The sequence below is a fragment of the Thamnophis sirtalis genome, unplaced genomic scaffold, assembly GCF_051295495.1.
Source record: "Thamnophis sirtalis isolate CommonGarterSnake01/CBP01778 unplaced genomic scaffold, rThaSir2_p1.2 scaffold_9, whole genome shotgun sequence".
NCBI lineage: Eukaryota > Metazoa > Chordata > Lepidosauria > Squamata > Natricidae > Thamnophis > Thamnophis sirtalis.
This window is the reverse complement of record NW_028261389.1, coordinates 23,198,030-23,216,872: the sequence shown is the minus strand read 5'-3', so window position 1 is coordinate 23,216,872 and position 18,843 is coordinate 23,198,030. Positions and strand designations below refer to the sequence as shown.

At 37.6% G+C, this 18,843-nt stretch overlaps 1 protein-coding gene across 1 annotated transcript; it reads left to right on the top strand.

The window, feature by feature from the left end:
• The first annotated feature begins 1,675 nt into the window (after window positions 1–1,675).
• Window positions 1,676–16,930, top strand: WASHC3 (WASH complex subunit 3). The gene is made up of 7 exons (XM_014058864.2): window positions 1,676–1,823; window positions 5,549–5,647; window positions 6,961–7,026; window positions 7,380–7,493; window positions 8,668–8,775; window positions 14,956–15,020; window positions 16,219–16,930. Exons 1-7 carry the CDS (start codon window positions 1,773–1,775, stop codon window positions 16,301–16,303), a joined length of 588 nt encoding a protein of 195 aa, XP_013914339.2. The 5' UTR covers window positions 1,676–1,772; the 3' UTR covers window positions 16,304–16,930.
• The last annotated feature ends 1,913 nt before the right edge of the window (window positions 16,931–18,843 follow it).

Here is an 18,843-nt window from a genome sequence, read left to right as displayed (position 1 = left end):
ATTTATTTATGCCTGCGTGCATTTCCATGTAACTGTGGATGTTAGAGTGAGGGATGTGATGGCTCATGAGGGACACAGTGGCTAAGATGCTGAACTTGTCAATCAGAAAGGTCGGCAGTTTGGCAGTTCTAATCCTTTGTGCCAGGTAATGGAGTGAGGTCCCGTTACTTGTCCCAGCTTCTGCCAACCCAGCAATTCGAAAGCATGTAAAAGTGCAAGTAGAAAAAAATAGGAACCACCTTTGGTGGGAAGGTAACAGTATTCCGTGCACCTTCAGCATTTAGTTATGCTGGCCACATGACCACCGCGGACAGCGCTGGCTCTTCGGCTTTGAAACGGAGCTGAGCACCACCCCCTAGAGCAGTGGTAGTCAACCTGGTTCCTACCACCCACTAGTGGGCGTTCCAGTTTTCATAGTGGGTGGTAGGGGTTTGCTGTAACTCTGCTTTATAAATTTTATAAAGTAAAGTTACTTCCCTACTTTATAAATCACCATTACTGTGGAACCGGTGGGCGGTTAGAAAATTTTACTACTAACAGATACAAAAGTGGGCGATAGGTATAAAAAGGTTGGCTACTCCTGCCCTAGAACAACTAGCACATATGTCTGAGGAGAACCTTTACCTTTATGGATGTTAATATACATATACCAGAGGTGGGTTCCTACCAGTTCGCACCTATTCAGTAGAACCGGTTCGTCAAATCTACCGAACCGGTTAGAAGAGGTTCCACCAGTGGACCCGGAAAGCAGGCCACACCTACAGAAGAGGTTCCAAAAATTTTTGAAACCCACCACTGGTCCTTGGATATGATTATTCTACACTATCATGCTCATATTTATAAAACTCAGTGCCTCTGTGAAAGGTAAGGATGACTACTGCATTTGTGGTGCAATCAGAACATTGCATGTGTTAAAGTTGTTTTAACGCAAACCAAAGATGCCTTTTAAAAAACAAGTTTACATCCTATTCTTATGCAGGCCAGTGCTGTGTGGGAGGTAATTTAAGGTGGTTCTGAAAAGTGTCTCGGCATCTTCATATCCAGTCACATGGGTGGCAAGCCACTCCCATCCGGTCACATGGGCGGCAAGCCACTCCCACAAAGGAGGCCACACCCACAGAGTAGGTTCGAACAATTTTTGAAACCCACCACTGACATATACTCAGATAAAAGTTTGGGCCTGTCACAATACATCCAGGTTGACTAGACTAGAACAACCTTCGGTGTTATCTGAGTCAGTCTTCCACCAAACACATCCACAGACTCCACTTCTAATTGTAGACCATTTCAAATTATTTGTCCCATTCTCAGGATGGATTGATTGATTTAATTTATATGCTGCCAATCTGCCCAATAAGCCAATTCAGGGTGGCTTGCCCAAGATTCACTTTCGCTTTGCACCCTAATAAAGAATTGTATCGAAATTATATCGTCCTACCAAGTCGTAACCATTTTCATTTTACACTCAAGTTTCTTCCAGTCCGTCTGTCTTTACTGAGTGGGTTTGAGCGGAGAGCTCCTGTCAGCACCTTCATGATTAAAACTGCCGTTCAAGCCTCCTTTTGCAGAAGATGCTGCGAGCATCGGGAAGTCTCGGCGTCTAAAGAACCTCAACCTTCAAGCATCCGAACTACAGTTCCCATGATGCCCTTCCTTCTGCTCTGAGGCCACGAAAGAGACGTCGGAAGAGCTTCCCGTGAGAAGAGGTCGCGAGGGATGATTAGGGAAGAGGTTTGCGGCCGTGGTCTCGACGCTGTGAGAGGTCGCCGGGGATGGACGAGGACGGGTTGCCTCTCGTAGGTTCGGGCATCGACCTGACCAAGGTATTGGCGGGCGGCCTGGTCTTGCGCATGCGTGGAGCGACTCCTGCCTGTCCCGAAAGGCCGCTTCTATGGCCGCCCCGTGTCCCAGCTGGCGTTCGGGTGGGGAAGAGGAGGAACCGGGCGAGAGCCCCTTCTGGGTGCCCGCTGCCTTCCCCATCCCTTTAAAAGCCCCCCCCCCTTCCCTGCAGTAATATTTCACAGCAGGCCCACAAATGTGTGTGTACTGGGGGGGAGCCCACTTCTGACAGGGAAAGCAGAAGCAAAAAAGTTTTATGATGAAGCAAAATCTGTAACAGCCTGAATGGGGGGGCTGAAGGCTGAAGAGACGACAGACGGAAAGAGTCGTGGTCGTTACTCTTCACAGCGTTTGAATATTAGTAGCTCGAGTTCCGAGCTTGGCTATTTATTTTATTTATTTTATTTAGTTTGTCAAACATGTAAAAGATAACAGGTATAGGTGTAAACATAAACATGAGCACAAGAAATGGGTACAAATAAATGGGGACAGTAGGACAGGGACCGTAGGCCCACCCCTTACAGATCTCTCAGGAATAGGATGAGGTCAACAGTAGACAGTCTAAGGTTAAAATTATGGGGGTTTGGGGAAGAAACTACAGAGTCAGGTAGTGCATTCCAGGCATTGACCACTCTGTTGCTGAAGTCACATTTTCTGCTGTCGAGTTCAGAGCGGTTTATCTTGGTTTATTTGGTTGCAAATGTTTCCTCACCATTTGAGGAGACATTGTCAGTGCATTTTGCATTGTTTAGCTGTAATCATATATATCCAGGAACAGGAGAGGAAACCTCCCTGAGTCATCTCTGAGTAGATATATACATGAAAACGCATTGATTTATTTGCTTATGGGTCTTCTAGGCTACTCCAGTAATTTTTTTGTTCTGTACAGGTAGTCCTTGACTTACGACCACAATTGAGCCCAAAGTTTATGTTGCTAAGTGAGGCAGCTGTTAAACAAGTTTTGCTTCATTTTTTTCCGACGTACAATTGTTAAGGGAATCACTGCAGATGATTAAGGTGACTCTACGTACATTACTTATAACTTTTTTAAAGCAAATCATAAAATATCATAATATTTATAGGATGATATTATTACTGTGTTTATGCAGTTACATGAATCGAGCCATCCTACCAGGAGAGAGAATAACATTGCAATCTTCTTGCACCCATAGCTCCTGAAATGGGTTTCCATAGCATTCCTACGTTCAAATAAAGTTTGAAATAGAAAGAAATTTCCATTGTACATGTTTACAGTAGCTCATGCCTTAGTCCAGTGATTCCCAAACTTGGCAACTTTAAGACTTGTGGACTTCAACTCCCAGAGTTCTCCAGCCAGAAGAGCTAGCTGGAGAATTCTGGGAGTTGAAGTCCACAAGTCTTAAAGTTGCCAAGTTTGGGAATCACTGCCTTAGTCACCTCCCATATGGATTACTGCAATGTATTCTATATGGGACTGCCCTTGAAGACCACCTAGAAATTGCAGCTAGTCCAGAATGCAGCAGTGCAAAGTAACCTGGGGAGCGAGGGGAGGGGGTTTGGTTTACCTGTGTAAAACCACTGTTGCAGAAGTTGTACTGGCTTCCAGTTTCTTTCCAAGTGCAATTTAAAGAGCTGGTCATCACTTTTAAAGTCCTATATGGCCAGGTTATTTGTATGAGCGCCTTTCCCTAAGGATATTCCCATCCTGCCACATCAGATAAGTGTCAGGGTTCAAAGTAACATCTCCAATGAAATAAGACTCCGAGGCTGGAGTTTCCTCAAAGTTCCATTTGAGGAAATAGATGTCATATTGGCACATCTTCAGACCCAAATCTGAAAGTTTCCAGGTTTTCCCCACCCAAAAGAAAGTTCAAGTTCCTGCCCAATACCCACATATCTGTCACATGATCCAATCAGGCACCATCCAAAACTAGAGATGCCTAGAGTCACCTCATCACAGCTGCAGGCCAAGGTCTCCTTGACTCTCTGAGATAAGAATGTTATTTTGACTGTATATCACCCATGCTCTTATGTAATCCTCCCTTCCCACAGTAGAAAAATGTGGCAGGCCTGAAGTCCCAATGTAAAAAATATGGCTTCCAGGTCTGACAATAGGATGGGCACAGGTCCTAATCTCTTCCCTTAAACATTGCCTTCTCGTGGTATCTCAAAGTGTACCTCTTTTATGGCAGCTCCTGCCATAGGGTACTCCCCCCCCCCCCCCAACATTCAGTTGGCCTCCACTCCATAAAGCTTTGAAGGCCTGGCTTTTTCTCCAAGCAGTGGGATGAGTTGTTTGGCTCATCCAAGAAGTTTGGCTTGACTCCAGGTTTTTTCTGAGTTTATTTCATCTTTATAGTTTTAAGATGGCTATTATGATGTTGTAATTTTTAATTGGGAGCCTTGATTATAAGATGGATGGCTATATAGTTTTAAATAAATAAAATGTATAAGACAACTTCCCCAAATTGGTGCTTTTCAGATGTGCTGAATACTAATTCATATTGTCCAGCTATTCTGATCAAGCAAACAGCAGGGTAAGGAAGGTTAATATAATGGTTAAATTTAAAAGAGTTTGAAACTCTTTTAAGATGGTTTAAATTTAAATTAAACTAAACAAAGCCCACAAATTTTTCCCTGAATAGACAAATCTCAAAAACTTCCAAAAGTTTCATACTGAAGAGATCTTAGTGTTTAATTCTATGGAAGAAAAAAAATTCAACATATATGGCAAGGGGAAAAAATGTTGATAAGGCATTCAATTTGATTGATTAAGCATTGTGTAATAAATATCTATTGTCAGTATAGCTGACTGATCTTTAAAACTGAGTTAATAAATAAAAATAAATGAAATAAATGGTTTATCATTAAAATGGTTGTTGCCAATTTCTGTAGATAAGTATGAAATGGGAAATTTTGTGTTAATGTGTTTTTCTGCTGAAATATTAATCATTTCTCTTGCAAAGGATATATTAGTGATGCTAGATTAAGGGACAGTGGCTGCTATGGATTTTCAGTTTGACCATGAACAAATTCCTTACGTTGTTTCTCATTAATTACAAAAGCACCAATAAATGTAGGATACGATTTTTAGCCTAGTTCATTCTCTGACAGCAGTCTATAAAAACAGTGAAACTGTAATATACTTCCAAAATGTTTCCTGTGCCAATTTCAGGATCTGAGATTTACAACTCCTATTTATTCAATGTCACTAATAAATAGTTTGGCTTAAATTCAAAAGTTATTCACTTTTATATTTTTAAACTCTTGACTGTCTTATCCTTTTGCTCTTCCATGTTTTAATGTACAGTTCTGATAAAAGAGAATATGTTTATTCAATTGACAAACTGCGAATTTGATAAAAGTTAAGTTATACTTTTATGCATCTTGGCACATTGCTTTCAAATAATAAATTATCATTCAAATATTTGGCCATTCTCAGAGTTTGAATGTAAATGTTTGATACTGTATTTGCTTCATATTAGAGAGATATTAAAAGAGCTAGTTTGGTGTAGTGTTTAAGGCATCAGGCTAGAAACTGGGAGATCATGAGTTCTAGTCTCACCTTAGCCACAAAAGCTGGGTGACTTTTGGCTAGTCACTACTCTCAGCCCTAGGAAGGAGGCATTGGCAAACCACTTAAGAAAAATCTTGCCAAGGAAATGGCAGTGACTAGGCCATTAGTTAATTGATTTCTCTTGTATTTTTTTCTATGTTTTATGTAATGCAGGTTCCAGCTATCCAACAAAAGAGAACAGTGGCGTTTCTAAACCAATTTGTGGTTCACACAGTTCAGTTCCTGAATCGATTTTCAACTACTTGTGAAGAGGTAGTACATGCCATACTGTAACTTTCCAAAGCCAGCGTATACTACATTTCTTTATAATGCATGCTTGGTACAGAAATAATTTAAATTCTCATTCTCCACCATGAAAAGGTTAAAACAATGAAGAAGTATAATCTGCCAGTGGAAAACATGAAAATGTCTCTGTATTCAAAGTTGGCTTGTAAGGCTTTGGCATGCAATGCTTTGGGGAATATGTCTGGAAACTTGGTTTTCATCCTTTATTGCTTTAAACAAGAGGTAGTTATCAGTTTTCATCACCATGTCACCATATTAATCTTTCTGGAGAAGCAATATATTTTTATTTGTGGGTATGAAACATAAATTGAAAAGTCAGTGTATAAAGAGGGACTTAGGTTTACGAGAGACTTTTTGTTACAATTTTGCCATTCTTTTAATGTGTTAGTATTACTTTTCCATATTCAGTGGTACCTTGAGGTTTTTGTGTCTCTGTAAACTCCAAATTGTCCAGGAATATTGTATTGCTTACCTGTACTTGTTATTAATTAAAAAGAATACTAAATCATCAATAGTATTTTACCTAGAAGCATACTGGGATTGTTTATTAAAACCTATTAGATAAATCAGTTGAATCTTGACTAATAGTTTAAAAGCATTTCCCAACTAGTCTCTGCCTAACAACAAGTTCTGGAACTCTGAGACAATTAACTACCTTTGGTAGCTACTTATGTTTTGGCACCAGACTGAAGAAAAAAAAGCAGTAGCTTTTAATGATAATGAATACTAAATTATTTCTTCAATAATATGCTTAATAAATTTATTAGATTAATTTGCTTGTTTATATTTATTTGAGTTCACGATCCCATCTCTTGCCTATATAGTGCATTTTAGTATTACCAGAAATTAAGGCTATTCTAAATGTCCAGGGATGCATAGATTAATAAGAACTCTCTGCAAGTATTGATTTCTTTGAATTATAGTTGCTGAGTTCATGTCTTTTAGTTAAAATTATTTGTTAGTAAAGCTTGATAAATAGGGATATAATCATATGTCATGTGCGCCATATTATTTGTTAATGGAATGAATATTAGCATAGTAGTATATTAAAACAGCTGATCATCATAGTGTAATCAGTTATTTCAAACCATCTATATAATAGCACTTAGAAGATTATTGTCCAATATGTTTTGTATTAGTCTCCAAAAGACCAAAGCAATAAGTTTGCTTTTCAGGATTGGGGTGATGGGAAAGAGCTAAGTATTACTGGATGGAAAATGTGGAGGAGTTAAATGATACTAAGGAAATTGTTGAGTAATATTTCTCTTTCTTATTCCCAGAAATTGTCAGCACTTTCTCTCCGTATTCAGCAAATTGAAACTTTGCTCAATATTCTGGATGCAAAGGTTTGTTCCTAATATGCTTCTTTTTATGTGGTAGTTTAAACATTCTTAAATATATAATTTGTAGGATTCTGAGGGTAGATTTCATTTAGATCATGTTTGTCTACAAACAAAAATAAACATGTATATTTTTAGTATTAAGGAAAGTAAAAAAGAACAGAAAGGAAATAGATACATTCAGTAGTGCAAAGTGAAGGTAAAGATTTGGACATATGTAAAGTCTGACAATGCTAGCATCATTAACTATACATTCTGAAACTTTATAGAAGAGAAATGTTTATCAGATGTATTACAGATGGAATGTTTGTATGTTCAATATTAAAATATTATTTACCTGTGATGTGCCCCATCCTCAGTTATCTTCTGTGCCTGGCCTAGAAGATGAGATCTCAAACACCAGTGTTATGAATGGCTCTGTCTCACAAACATTGGTAGAGCCACAGACAACAAATATATCACCTAACGTGGAGGTAAGCTAGTCTTTCCAAAGCACAATATGACTGTATTCAAAGGTCAAGAAAGTCAGAATTATTTGAAAATAACCAAATCGTTGGTGCAAGCTGTTTGTTTGCTTTCATTGATTCTGGCAACTAGCCAAATAATACAGAAATATTTATCCCTTGATTTGCTACCTGTGTTTCCCCAAAAATAAGACAGTCTTTTTTTTTTTGCTACCGAAAAAGGCATTAAGACTTATTTGGGGGGGGATGTCGTCTACTGACTCACCTCACTTGCCCACGTTGCCCCCGGCCTCCTTTTTCTGTCAGAGGTTTTCAGGAATTTCATTTGCAGCCTGCAAGGCAAGCAAGAGTTTCCTGAAGGCCTTTGCAGCCGATAACAGAGTTCAGGATCGATCCAGAACTCTGTTATCAGCTCCAGAGGCCTTCAGGAAAACCTTGCCAGCTACAGAAGAAATGGGCCAGCAAGTCAAGTATTGGGGTGTGGCTGTAAGTATCTGAAGATAAATAGTAGGGCAGCTCCACCAGCCCCACATCCCCACCCTAGCTTAATTTTTACCCGTGCACCCTGGAGTGGATAGGGTCTTAATTAGGGCTTATTTTGGGGGTAGGGCTTATATTGAGCACAAATGTAAAAATCAAGCTAGGATCTACTTTCAGGGTAGGTCGTATTTTCGGAAAACACAGTACCTTTTGTGTGAACTGGATATTTAGACTTGCTTCTGTTTAGATTCAAAAGATTCATCTCATTGGACTCCAGTTTGACTTCTGGTGACTTAATAGACTCTTGCCTAATAAGTCCAATGAGGAAGTAGTTTGCCATTGCCTTCTTCTGGGATGCATCTTCAATTCCGCAGTGTCCCCAACTGTCTTGGGGTGCACCAAGATCCCAAGTAGGTCCAACCCTGCATAGCTTTTTGCAGTCAGTGAAGCTTGACTAAACGTTATTATCTTAAAAAGTAATTCTGCAGTATCTGGACAGAAATAGAATTCTTGATTCATAGGCATTGCTATTCAGGTTTGTCTAACTGCTGCCTTGGCAGGAGGAGCCAAGCAGGACCAATCAAACTCCGGGTATAAGTTGCTGGTAAAGCTTTTTTTTTTTTAAAAAAAACAATGTGATATCCAAATATGGTAAAGTCTGAGGTCATGTGAAGACTGGTGTGCACTGTTTGTTGTATTCCAGACCAGTGTACCTGAGTTGGGGCAACAGAAGACAAATGGAACTGATGAAAATGTCATCACTGTAGCAAAGGATCCACACTATGCCAGATACCTCAAAATGGTTCAAGTGGTAAGTCACATTTATTTTACCAGGCTTTATCATAAACATTTGGACTTCTATTCCCTGAAGCTTCCTTTAAAGTAAATTTTGTATTTTGAGGTTAATTATGAATGTAGGTTGAATTTTATATGATTTTAGCATAGAAATTAGTATAGAGATTGATTGAGACATAAATATTGAGACACAATTTTCCTCTATGTCTTGCTGTACCCAATTGTCCGTCATTACTAAAAATACTGATTTTTCATTATGTGCAGTGTGTGTGAGTGTGTGTGCGTGTATGTATGTATGTATGTATTGTATGCACAATTATGAATTACTCTGTCCTGTTTAGGGGTAAAAAATCTCTCCAATAGTTTCTGTGATTGTTTTAATCCAACAGTGTTTATTTGTGATAGACAATTTAAAAACCAGTTTAGCTTTAATTTTCTTCCCATCGTTGCTGGCTATGGTTGTCCCAGAAAACCAGTTGCATTCCATTTATTCTATCACATAGAATTTGTTTTTGGCTCTATTACTTGCTCACAAAAGAGCTCCTGACAGAGTTTCTGTCAAGCTTTGACAGAGCCAACAGTTTTCTTTTTAATGTCTTCTGATGCTGAAACATGTGCAAAATATGAGCAAGAGTTCAACTTGAATACACTAAAGTTTAAAATGAAAATAATCCGTAAGCCTGGCAAAGTGAAACTAAATTGAACGAATAGGCACATTTTTTAAAAATTATGTATATGTAATATTGTATATAATAGATTTAATGCAAAGAGGTAAGGTAAGAAATTACATTGATAATTCCACTTCAACTGTTGTTATTCATTTGCCCTATTTAGCTTCTGACCCTAGTAGGATCTCATCATGGAGAAGGTTAGAAACTTGTGGTTTTGTCGCCATTCTCCCAAGTAGGATATGATAACAAAGCAATTTTGATGGCATTTGCTTTGCCACTCTTTACAGTTTTGCTGGAAGCACACAAATACCCATTTCAACCATAGTGCAGTCCTGAGGGGAAAATGACATTTGATTTAACAAGTTGTAGGCTTGTGAACTCACTGTGGATTCTGAAATATCTTTTGCTTTTGAAGCACTGCATAATTTTGAAATGCAATATAATGTTACAGCTCTTTCAACAGTGGTAAAAATCACAGGAAAATGTAAGCTTTTGTGATTCTCCTTTTCCTGGATATGGATTATGATATAAACGAGGCCAGAGTTGTTCACTGGAGCGTGAACAAGAGGAAATGACCTTGAAGGAAATACTATAGACAAGAACTAACACATAAGCAAGGAGGACTGAAACATCCCTTCAGTCTGCTCGTTTGATGCTTTTAAATGCATCAGATGGAGATGCCCATTTAAGGGGAAACACATTTGCACTCCGTGAGCAATTCTTGTTTCAGTGATTGGATGTTGAGTAGGAGAGAGGAATGGCCTGCTGTTTTTTGTACTCAGTCCTTATACAGGAATAGATGTTCAATATTGCTGATGGGGTTCTCTATCATTCAGCTAGGGTTTATGTTCTTAAATATCTATCCTCTAGGGCAGAACAAAAGTTTTAAGAATTTGCATACCTGGAATAGCAACAGTTTTTTTTTAATGATTTATGCAAATCTGATGTATAGTGAAATGTCTGTGCCTGGGAAGTAGAATAAAAGATGCTGAATTCTTTTCTGTATGGTGGCCTATTTCAAAAATAACAAATAAATAAGGAAAGTGTACACCTATTGCTAAGAATTTAGCTCATGTAATGCAGACTGAGGAGCATTGGTGTGACAAGTAGGACAAATTCTTCAAATCATTACTACTGCTTGAATATCTGTTCATTGGATATATGTTGAGAAGCTATATTTATGTGAAGGTGCATATTTTGACAATGTTTTGGAAGAAATGCTCTGGACTTCATACAATCCTAGAATTAATTTGCTAACGAAATACTAAATCTTTTTCAGGCTTCTAAATGAGTAGCTAGAAAAAAAAATGCTGCTACTTTTGTGACTTCAGTATGAAGCAGAGAGATACTGTCCTCATATACAATCCCAAATGCTCCTGAGTCCTTTTCAAAGCATGGAGAGCTCTAATAGTTTGACCATTAAGGAAATGAATATGTTCTAATCTGATAACCAAGGAATCAGTTTTACTACAGTTCCAGTAAAAAGTTTGAAGCAATGTTGGTAATGGCAGATATCCATGTGGAGCTGTTATTAAGATGGGTGTGATAAGTTCAAATGTTTGGTGTAAACTTCAGAGTAAAAGCAGAAGAGCTCTCTGTAGCAGTAACCAAGCCAACACAGAGCCTTAGGAAAGACAACTTTCCTATTTTAAGTTGATACAAAATACAATTGTTCTCTATGTAAAGGTAGGTCTGGAAATGAATGACCTTTCATTTGGAATAGTGTCTCCATCTGTTTCATAAATCTTAAGCTAACTTTTAACTAAGCCCAAGGATATAATTTCTCTTATATTAGTTATGTGATACAATTCTCTTTTTAGTTAATTATCAATCATGTTACCATCATCTCTCTGTTAGATAAAGTTATCGGCAAATACGGTAAATAATTTGTGGCATTTCATCTTACCCATTCTATCCTTCATATTATCCTTGACAGTTTCTGGGATTAAAACCTAGATGAGAAAATTTTGATTTTGTTTTAATTTTGAAGCCTTGCAATAGTTAAAAACTCTGAATTAGGAACAGAATATCATATTAGATTCAGTGTTTCTGAATCTTGGCAACTTTAAGATGCATGGACTTCAACTCTCAGATATCCCTAGACAGCATACATATCTTAAAATTGGTTGATCTCCTTGCTTTTTCATTCTCCATCCATGATCATTAGGCTGTGCAACCCAGTGTGATTTGATGCTTTATTTCTGCACTGCATTCACTGCTTTCATCAATCAATTCTAGGAAAATGAATTTTTGCAAACATTTGATCTCTTCATTGTCAATTATTTTGACATTTCCATTCCCTACAATGGTCATTTGTTTAGGAAGAAGTCACATTTCTTGCTTTCTTCTTTAATCCTTTTGATCATATTCAGGGTTTCTTGGGTTTCTGGGAGGAGTTGTGTCATTAGCATATTGAAGATGGTTGATCCAATCTTTCTTTCAACTTTTTATTCTTCAAGTTCTAGCTCGAATGAGAAAGTCGAAGGAATGCAGCCTTGCCACCCTCCTTGCTATATCTTGAGCTAGTTGGGATCGCCATATGGTGTTTGCACGATAGCTTCCTGATTTGTGTACAGAAACTGCAGAAAAATGACCAGATGTTTCAAGACCCTCAACTTGTCCTGATCGAAACAATTCAAAGGCTTTCTTAATAGTCAATCAAGCAAATGATAGGTATTGTTTTGATATTCTTTAGACTTTTACATGATCCAGCATAGACTTACAACATGGACATGAGTTCTACCCCTTCTGAAGGCAACCTGGCACCTGTTAATTCCCTTTCAATGGTTGGCACCGTTGAACTGTTGTATGATCTTAGAGTTCATGCTTTGTTGTGACATTGTTGTATGATCTTAGAGACAATCTTGCTAGCTTGTTAGGATGAAATATTGCAGTTGTGCAATATTTGGAGCAATCCTTGGAGTCACCCTTTTTTGGCAATGGAATGAACACTGATAGTTTCCAATTCTGTGGCCATGTGTTTGGTGATGAAAATATCTTGTATATATGCATAATTAAAGCATACTAAATTACTTGCTTTTATAAATGTCTTATTTAACTATTCCAAGAGATCCTTGTAAGGCTTCCCCTCCTGCTTCAAAAAGTTATGTTGACCTTATTAATAAACCATTTTTTCCATGGTCATTTCCACGATGGTATAATTTGACATATCTGTTTAACAACATATACTGGAGAATTCTGAAGTGACAAATTTCTTTAAAGTTATTTCCTTTTACAATTTTGTGGTGAATTTTCAGCTTTAATTTGTGATTCCCTTCCCCAGTAAAAATTGTATACTGTTTACAAATGGAAAATGTTTACATAATAATATTAAGTAACATTTTCCATTTGTAAGACATAAGAAAGAAGTTCTGAATAACAGAGCACTGCCACCACCACAATTTAGTCTTTGTATTTCAGGATACATTTTCCATATGGCAGATGGTGACTCCTAGTCATTAAAAAAAATGTGTGCTAACAGTAATGACAGCTCTGTAAATTCCCACTCTTAAACTGCTGAGTGTAATTGTTTTTATTGGAGATAGCTAGTTTTATATTAGGGTAAAGCGTTCCAAATACAGATATGCAAGGGAAAATATTAATCACCACATCAGCATAGTTATTGCCATGTTAGTCTTGACCACTCGCTTGCTTTCCTCAATGACACCAGTACAGAGATACTTCTCTGAACAGTTAAGTTTTTACTCCCTTGTTTGTAAAATATTGTTCTTACCTTGGCCCAAAAGTCATTGGGTTCCATGCCAATACAACTACACTACATTGATTACTGTTAATTTAGAAACCAAGGTCTCTTGCATCCTTTTCGGACCTGCCATCAACCTTGGAAATAAGATTTTCTTTCTTTCTTTCTTTCTTTCTTTCTTTCTTTCTTTCTTTCTTTCTTTCTTTCTTTCTTTCTTTCTTTCTTTCCATGTCAAAAGAATGTTCTATTGAACTTTGTCAGCAGAAACATGGGAATAGCTTCTCTTGGAACATCTCTAGCAAAGACCTTTGACTTCAGATTATTCCTAGGAGTCTGAAAGAATATGAAAGGAGAATGTTTAGTGATGAGTGATCCACAAATGTTGAGAGAATTTTAATGGAAAAGCTGTTTTCCTTTCATATGAATAATTGGCTGAAGTATGCCATTGTGAACAGTCAATATGAAAATCTGGATGTCATGCTGCTAAAATTCATATAGGCCTTTCTGAGTTGAGCACAGTTTTCTTTAAAAAACTGTAGAGGAAAACTAAATAAAAGTAGCTTTTCCACAAAAAATAAATGAGATAAAATATGCTGTAAGATTAGTGAAGGTAATTGCTGAGAATAGTTTAACACTAAGGACTATCACTGATACAAGTTATGTCTTTCTATTCAGCTGGTGGAGTTTACCTTTGCAACATGAAAAGATATAGTACTGATAATGTATAACCTTCATATAAATATAAACACAAGAATGGTCTAGAGTCTAGATCATCATCTAAATGTATGGTTTAATAAGAAACGAGGGTTTTTTAATAACCAACTGCAATTAGCCAACTGAATTGGAAAGGATAGTTCCACTATCTGTCTTCTAGTATAGGTATTTTAAGTAATTGTATTATGCTATTATTCTATTATGTCATCTCTGGCTGGAATCTTGCTAATGCTACCATTTTCTTACACAGTCACGTTCCAGCATGGCTTCTATTGTACTGTTAGATCAATTGAAAAATAAGGTTCTGGGTTGTTGTTTTTTAATGATGCTTTTGAATCATGTTTTATGGTGGAATAAGCATTATTGTTCATTTGCAGTAAATAAATCTTAGATAAATAAAAATACTGCTTCATGATGCTTGGGAACACAAGTGGTCTTTCATATTCTGGTTTGCATTATGCAGCTAAAATGATGAATTAAATGATTATTTCATCTCATCTAACCTTTCAGACCTCTATTTAAAAGGTTGAAATGATGGTAGGATCTTGGGAAGAAATTGGGTTGAATTTTGGTCTATTACTTATTTGCAGTGTGGCAATTTCATACTTTCCTTGCTGCATTAGCTGTTTGGTTTCCCTTGGCTTCACTTCTGTGATCATCTTGCCAAATTCCAGCTGCTTTTACAGTGATACTTAATTTTGGCCCACATCATGCAATAGATACAGGTAGCGCCTGGAAAGTAGTACTGAGCTTCTTGAAAGGTTTAATTGAGTGTATCCAATGTCTATCATACTGGGATATTTAAAAAAAAATTAAGGCAAGTCTGTCTTTAGGGATCCTTTAAAAAATTGTTTGGCATTGTATTCAAATGGAAAAGTATATCCCCACCCTTTTTTTGTGTGTGTGCATTACTGGCTTCCATCATAGCTGCCATCAAATTCTAGCAGCATAACTAGCAGGTTGGAGAAACTGCCTATAAATCAGTCAAAATAAAATTTGTCATTAGTAATTGTCTCCAGGGCCTCTTTCTTAATGTTTGTATTGGTGCTTATGTTTGGGGTAGGGCTCCTATGTTCTGAGCTTCTCACAGTGTTTTTTTCCTCCATAGGGTGTTCCTGTTATGGCAATAAGAAACAAAATGATTTCTGAAGGATTAAACCCGGATCTTCTTGAGTAAGTAGCAATATCTATTTTGTTTAAACATTATTTACATGGAATCTAAATGGATCTGATATTTGAATGCATTTTCCCAATTCCCAAGATTTATCCTGAGATAATACAGTCCTCAGAAGAACAAAAGTTGTACAGCTGGCCCAACTGGTTGAGAAATATTCTTTTCAATTATGTGGAAATAAGCATAGTAGTTTGAATTTATGAAGTGTTCTTGGAATGCTCAGTGAGCCTGCCAACAGCTCTAGGAAATCTACCAGTGTTACCTCCTTATTGCAGAATTGTGAAGTCAACTGAAAGTTGACCTAAACTAAGCAAGATGTGAACTTGGAACCTTTCAATTTGCTTACTTAAGCCATTTCACAATATCAGTTATCTAGCCTTCCTGGATTTTACATCCAGAGAAAAAAACTTTAATATAATAGTTTCCTCCACTGTATCCCCATCTCTTTATGGTATACCTCTAGAGGCTTTTTTGCCTAGCAAGCATTTTATTGATTAATTTCATATAGTTGATGATTGTAGATAAGTGATGATCTGCTTCACACAATATGCTGGACCATAATGTTATTTGTTTGGCTTTAATTAGGCTTTAATTAAAATTTGTTACTTACAGCAGCAGCCCCCAACTTTGTGGCTTGGCAGCCCAGCTGGGGGAAAGAGGGGAACTATGCCACACGAGTGGCCAGCTGGTGCGCATGTTTGTGCAAGTTGAGCTGTGCACAGGTTGAGCTGTGAGCATGCACACACATGCTCTAGCCAGCCACAGCCCGGTAGTGGGCCACTGCTCAGGGGTTGAAGACCCCTGATGTACAGTATAATTACATTTATAATTACATTTATTATAATTACATTTATAGATTAGATCAAGGGTCTCCAACCTTGGCAACTTTAAGCCTGGTGGACTTCAACTCCCAGAAGTCCACAGGGAGTTGAAGTCTGCCAGGTATAAAGTTACCAAGGTTCTGCCAGGTATAAAGTTACCAAGGTTGGAGACCCCTGGACTAGATGACCTATAAGGTGCCTTCCAACGCTGTCAATCTGCTAAGTATGACTTAACGCACTGTACGAGCCCGGCTGCTATCCAAGTTCTCAGGTCCAGAAGTCATTTTTGCACCTATATGAAGATACTTTTTTAGGTTCTGAATGCCTGAAGACATAAAAGCTCACATTGTTGAGATATCTTGCCTTTGTGTTTCAGAACACCAGATGCTCCAGTGCCTGCATGGGGAGATGAGACAAATAAAGGAGAAAGTTCTGATAGTGAATCATCATTTAGCGACTAATGGTGTTGCCCTTGGTGGGGAAATGTTTAACTTTTCCTTAAAAGCACTGCCTAGTCTTTCCCTCTGTTAAATGCAGATGTATAAACTTGTAACTGAATTTCTTGAGCCATATGAGGTATTCTCTAAAAGCAGCAGCTTTGCACAGTAATATATTCATTTTGTATAGAATTTAGACTAAAAGCCAAGCTCAGTAAAACTGGCACATTATGTAATTACATTACCTTATATAAGCTATGGTGTCTTTGACTTGGGTAAATGTTGTCTTAGGAATATCCAGGGTGAAGCTGAAGATGAGACTGGACTCACACACACCCTCTTTAAATTATGCCATCCTGCATAATCTTCTAAATTACAAGGATTATTTTTATGTCTATTCCTGGTAACTGTTCAGAATTCAGTGAATGCTGATCCACCTCTCCATGTTGTAGAATTCAAAGCACCGTATCTACCTTTGGAATGGGTGCACACATTTTGTTTGTTCTATGATTTAAGAATTAAAAATAAGAGTGGCAGGAAGAAGGACTGGGGATAAAAGTGAATGCTTTCTGCTTGAAATTAATGAACATCATTTTGTTTTGGCAAGTTACTAGATATTGTTATACTGCCTCTCTCTCTCTCTCTCTTTCTTTCTTTCTTTCTTTCTCTCTCTCTCTCTTTCTCCCTCCCCCTCTCTCTCTCACGCGCTCTCTCTCTCTCTCTCTCGTGCGCGCTCTCTCTTTTCTTCTTACAGTGTCCAGTTACCATTATTGCAAATATAACTCTTGGATAGTAACAGATTGTATCACTGTTATCCTGCCTGGCAAAGCATGTGGTCTTTCCTTGTTATAAAATTTTCTTCTTGAAAATTACAGTGAATTCAGTATATAGAAGATGTAAAATATATATAAATGAGTAAGTTCTGAACACTGTTAGAAAGACATGATTTCCTAACTTTGCACATGATAACAAAGTACTGATAAATTAAAGGGGTGTTATAACTAAACAACCCACAACATTACAGTGTTTCAAATGTCTGCCATTTACTCATCAATTTCCCCCCAAATCCATTAGTCGTCTTATAGAGAAACTTAGTAATGAATGATTAGAAAGAGAGCCTTCTATATTTTTTTAAAGAAAAAAATGCTAGACCCCTTTATGTATTAAACAATGCATATATTTTCAGAGTTTGGGCAATTTCATCAATAATATTAATTTCACTAAATAGATTTTAAGTATTCTGTAAGTGTGCATATATGAACCGCATTTTCACTAAGTGCTAATCCTGAATCTGATGGAATGCCTTAAAATATAACAAGCAACTATTTGACACCCCATCTCCATATTTATTGTGCTCTGCTTCTCCCAATAATAGAAAGTGTTTTCAGTACTGTTAATTATCTCCGAGCTGGAAGTCCTAATCGGTCATTAAAAATATACTCTGGCATTTGAAATGTATTTACAGTTCCTAATTTATTTGAGAGTCTGGTTGAAATCTATCCTTATTCCCTTCTGTGATCCAGAGAAACCAAGAACAAACTGGTATGCTGTAACGTGCATATGAACCAAAATCCAAAATAGTTTATGGTTTTTGCACTTACGTTTCTTTACTGGAACATTTAAAAACAATACATTACTATTGTTCCATTCCATCTGTCCTGACTGCTGTTAGTTGTGACTTTTCCACATAGAGGAAAATAAATGCCCTCAGACTGTCTTCCCACGTCACCCGCCTGAGTTTGTTTGAGGTCTCCTAACACATCCTAACACATCCTGTATATAGCAGAAGCCAAGATGGCCATTATGTAGCAATATCAAAGTTCAAAGGATCTCTGAAGTATGGTCTTCTTGGTTAGCAGAACTGTAGTTATGGCTTTGAACTGAAATCTCTTGCTAAATGAATTGGAACAAAGCATCCCAAACCATTTAGTGCAACCTGTTTCACAAAAGGTCAAGGCATCTTGTTTCAGGAAACAAATTTAGAAGTGTAGCATGTTTATATAAACTAATATTTTGATTTGCTGCCTAATGAAATGCACATTACATTGTACAGTAACTGGAACTTGATTTTGTATTATTTGAAAATACTGTATTTTTCAGAGTATAAGATGCACCTTTTTCCCTCAAAAAGGGGGCTGAAAATCTGGGTGCGTCTTATACACTGAATACAGCATTTTTTGCCTCCTGAAACCCCACCCCCTTCACCAAAATGACCGTCCATAGCTTGTAGGAGGCTTTCAGAGACCTCCTGGGGGCTGGGGAGGGCAGAAATGAGCAAAAAAGGCCCATTTTTTCTCAATTTTGGCCCCCCCAGCCCCCAGGCTATAAGCTTCCTAATGCCTTTTTTAAAAAAAAAAAAAAAATGGGCCTCTTTTCACAAAAAACGGACCATTTTTTTGCTCGTTTTTGCCCCCTCTCCCACACAGGAACAGTCTACCAGCCTCCTAAGGGTTATTCATGCCCTTTTGGGGAGGGAGAAACCAGGCCCGTTTTTGCAAAAAACAGGCCATTTTTGGGAGATTTGCCGAGTGCAAAAAAAAATTTTTTTTAATTTGCCTCTTCAA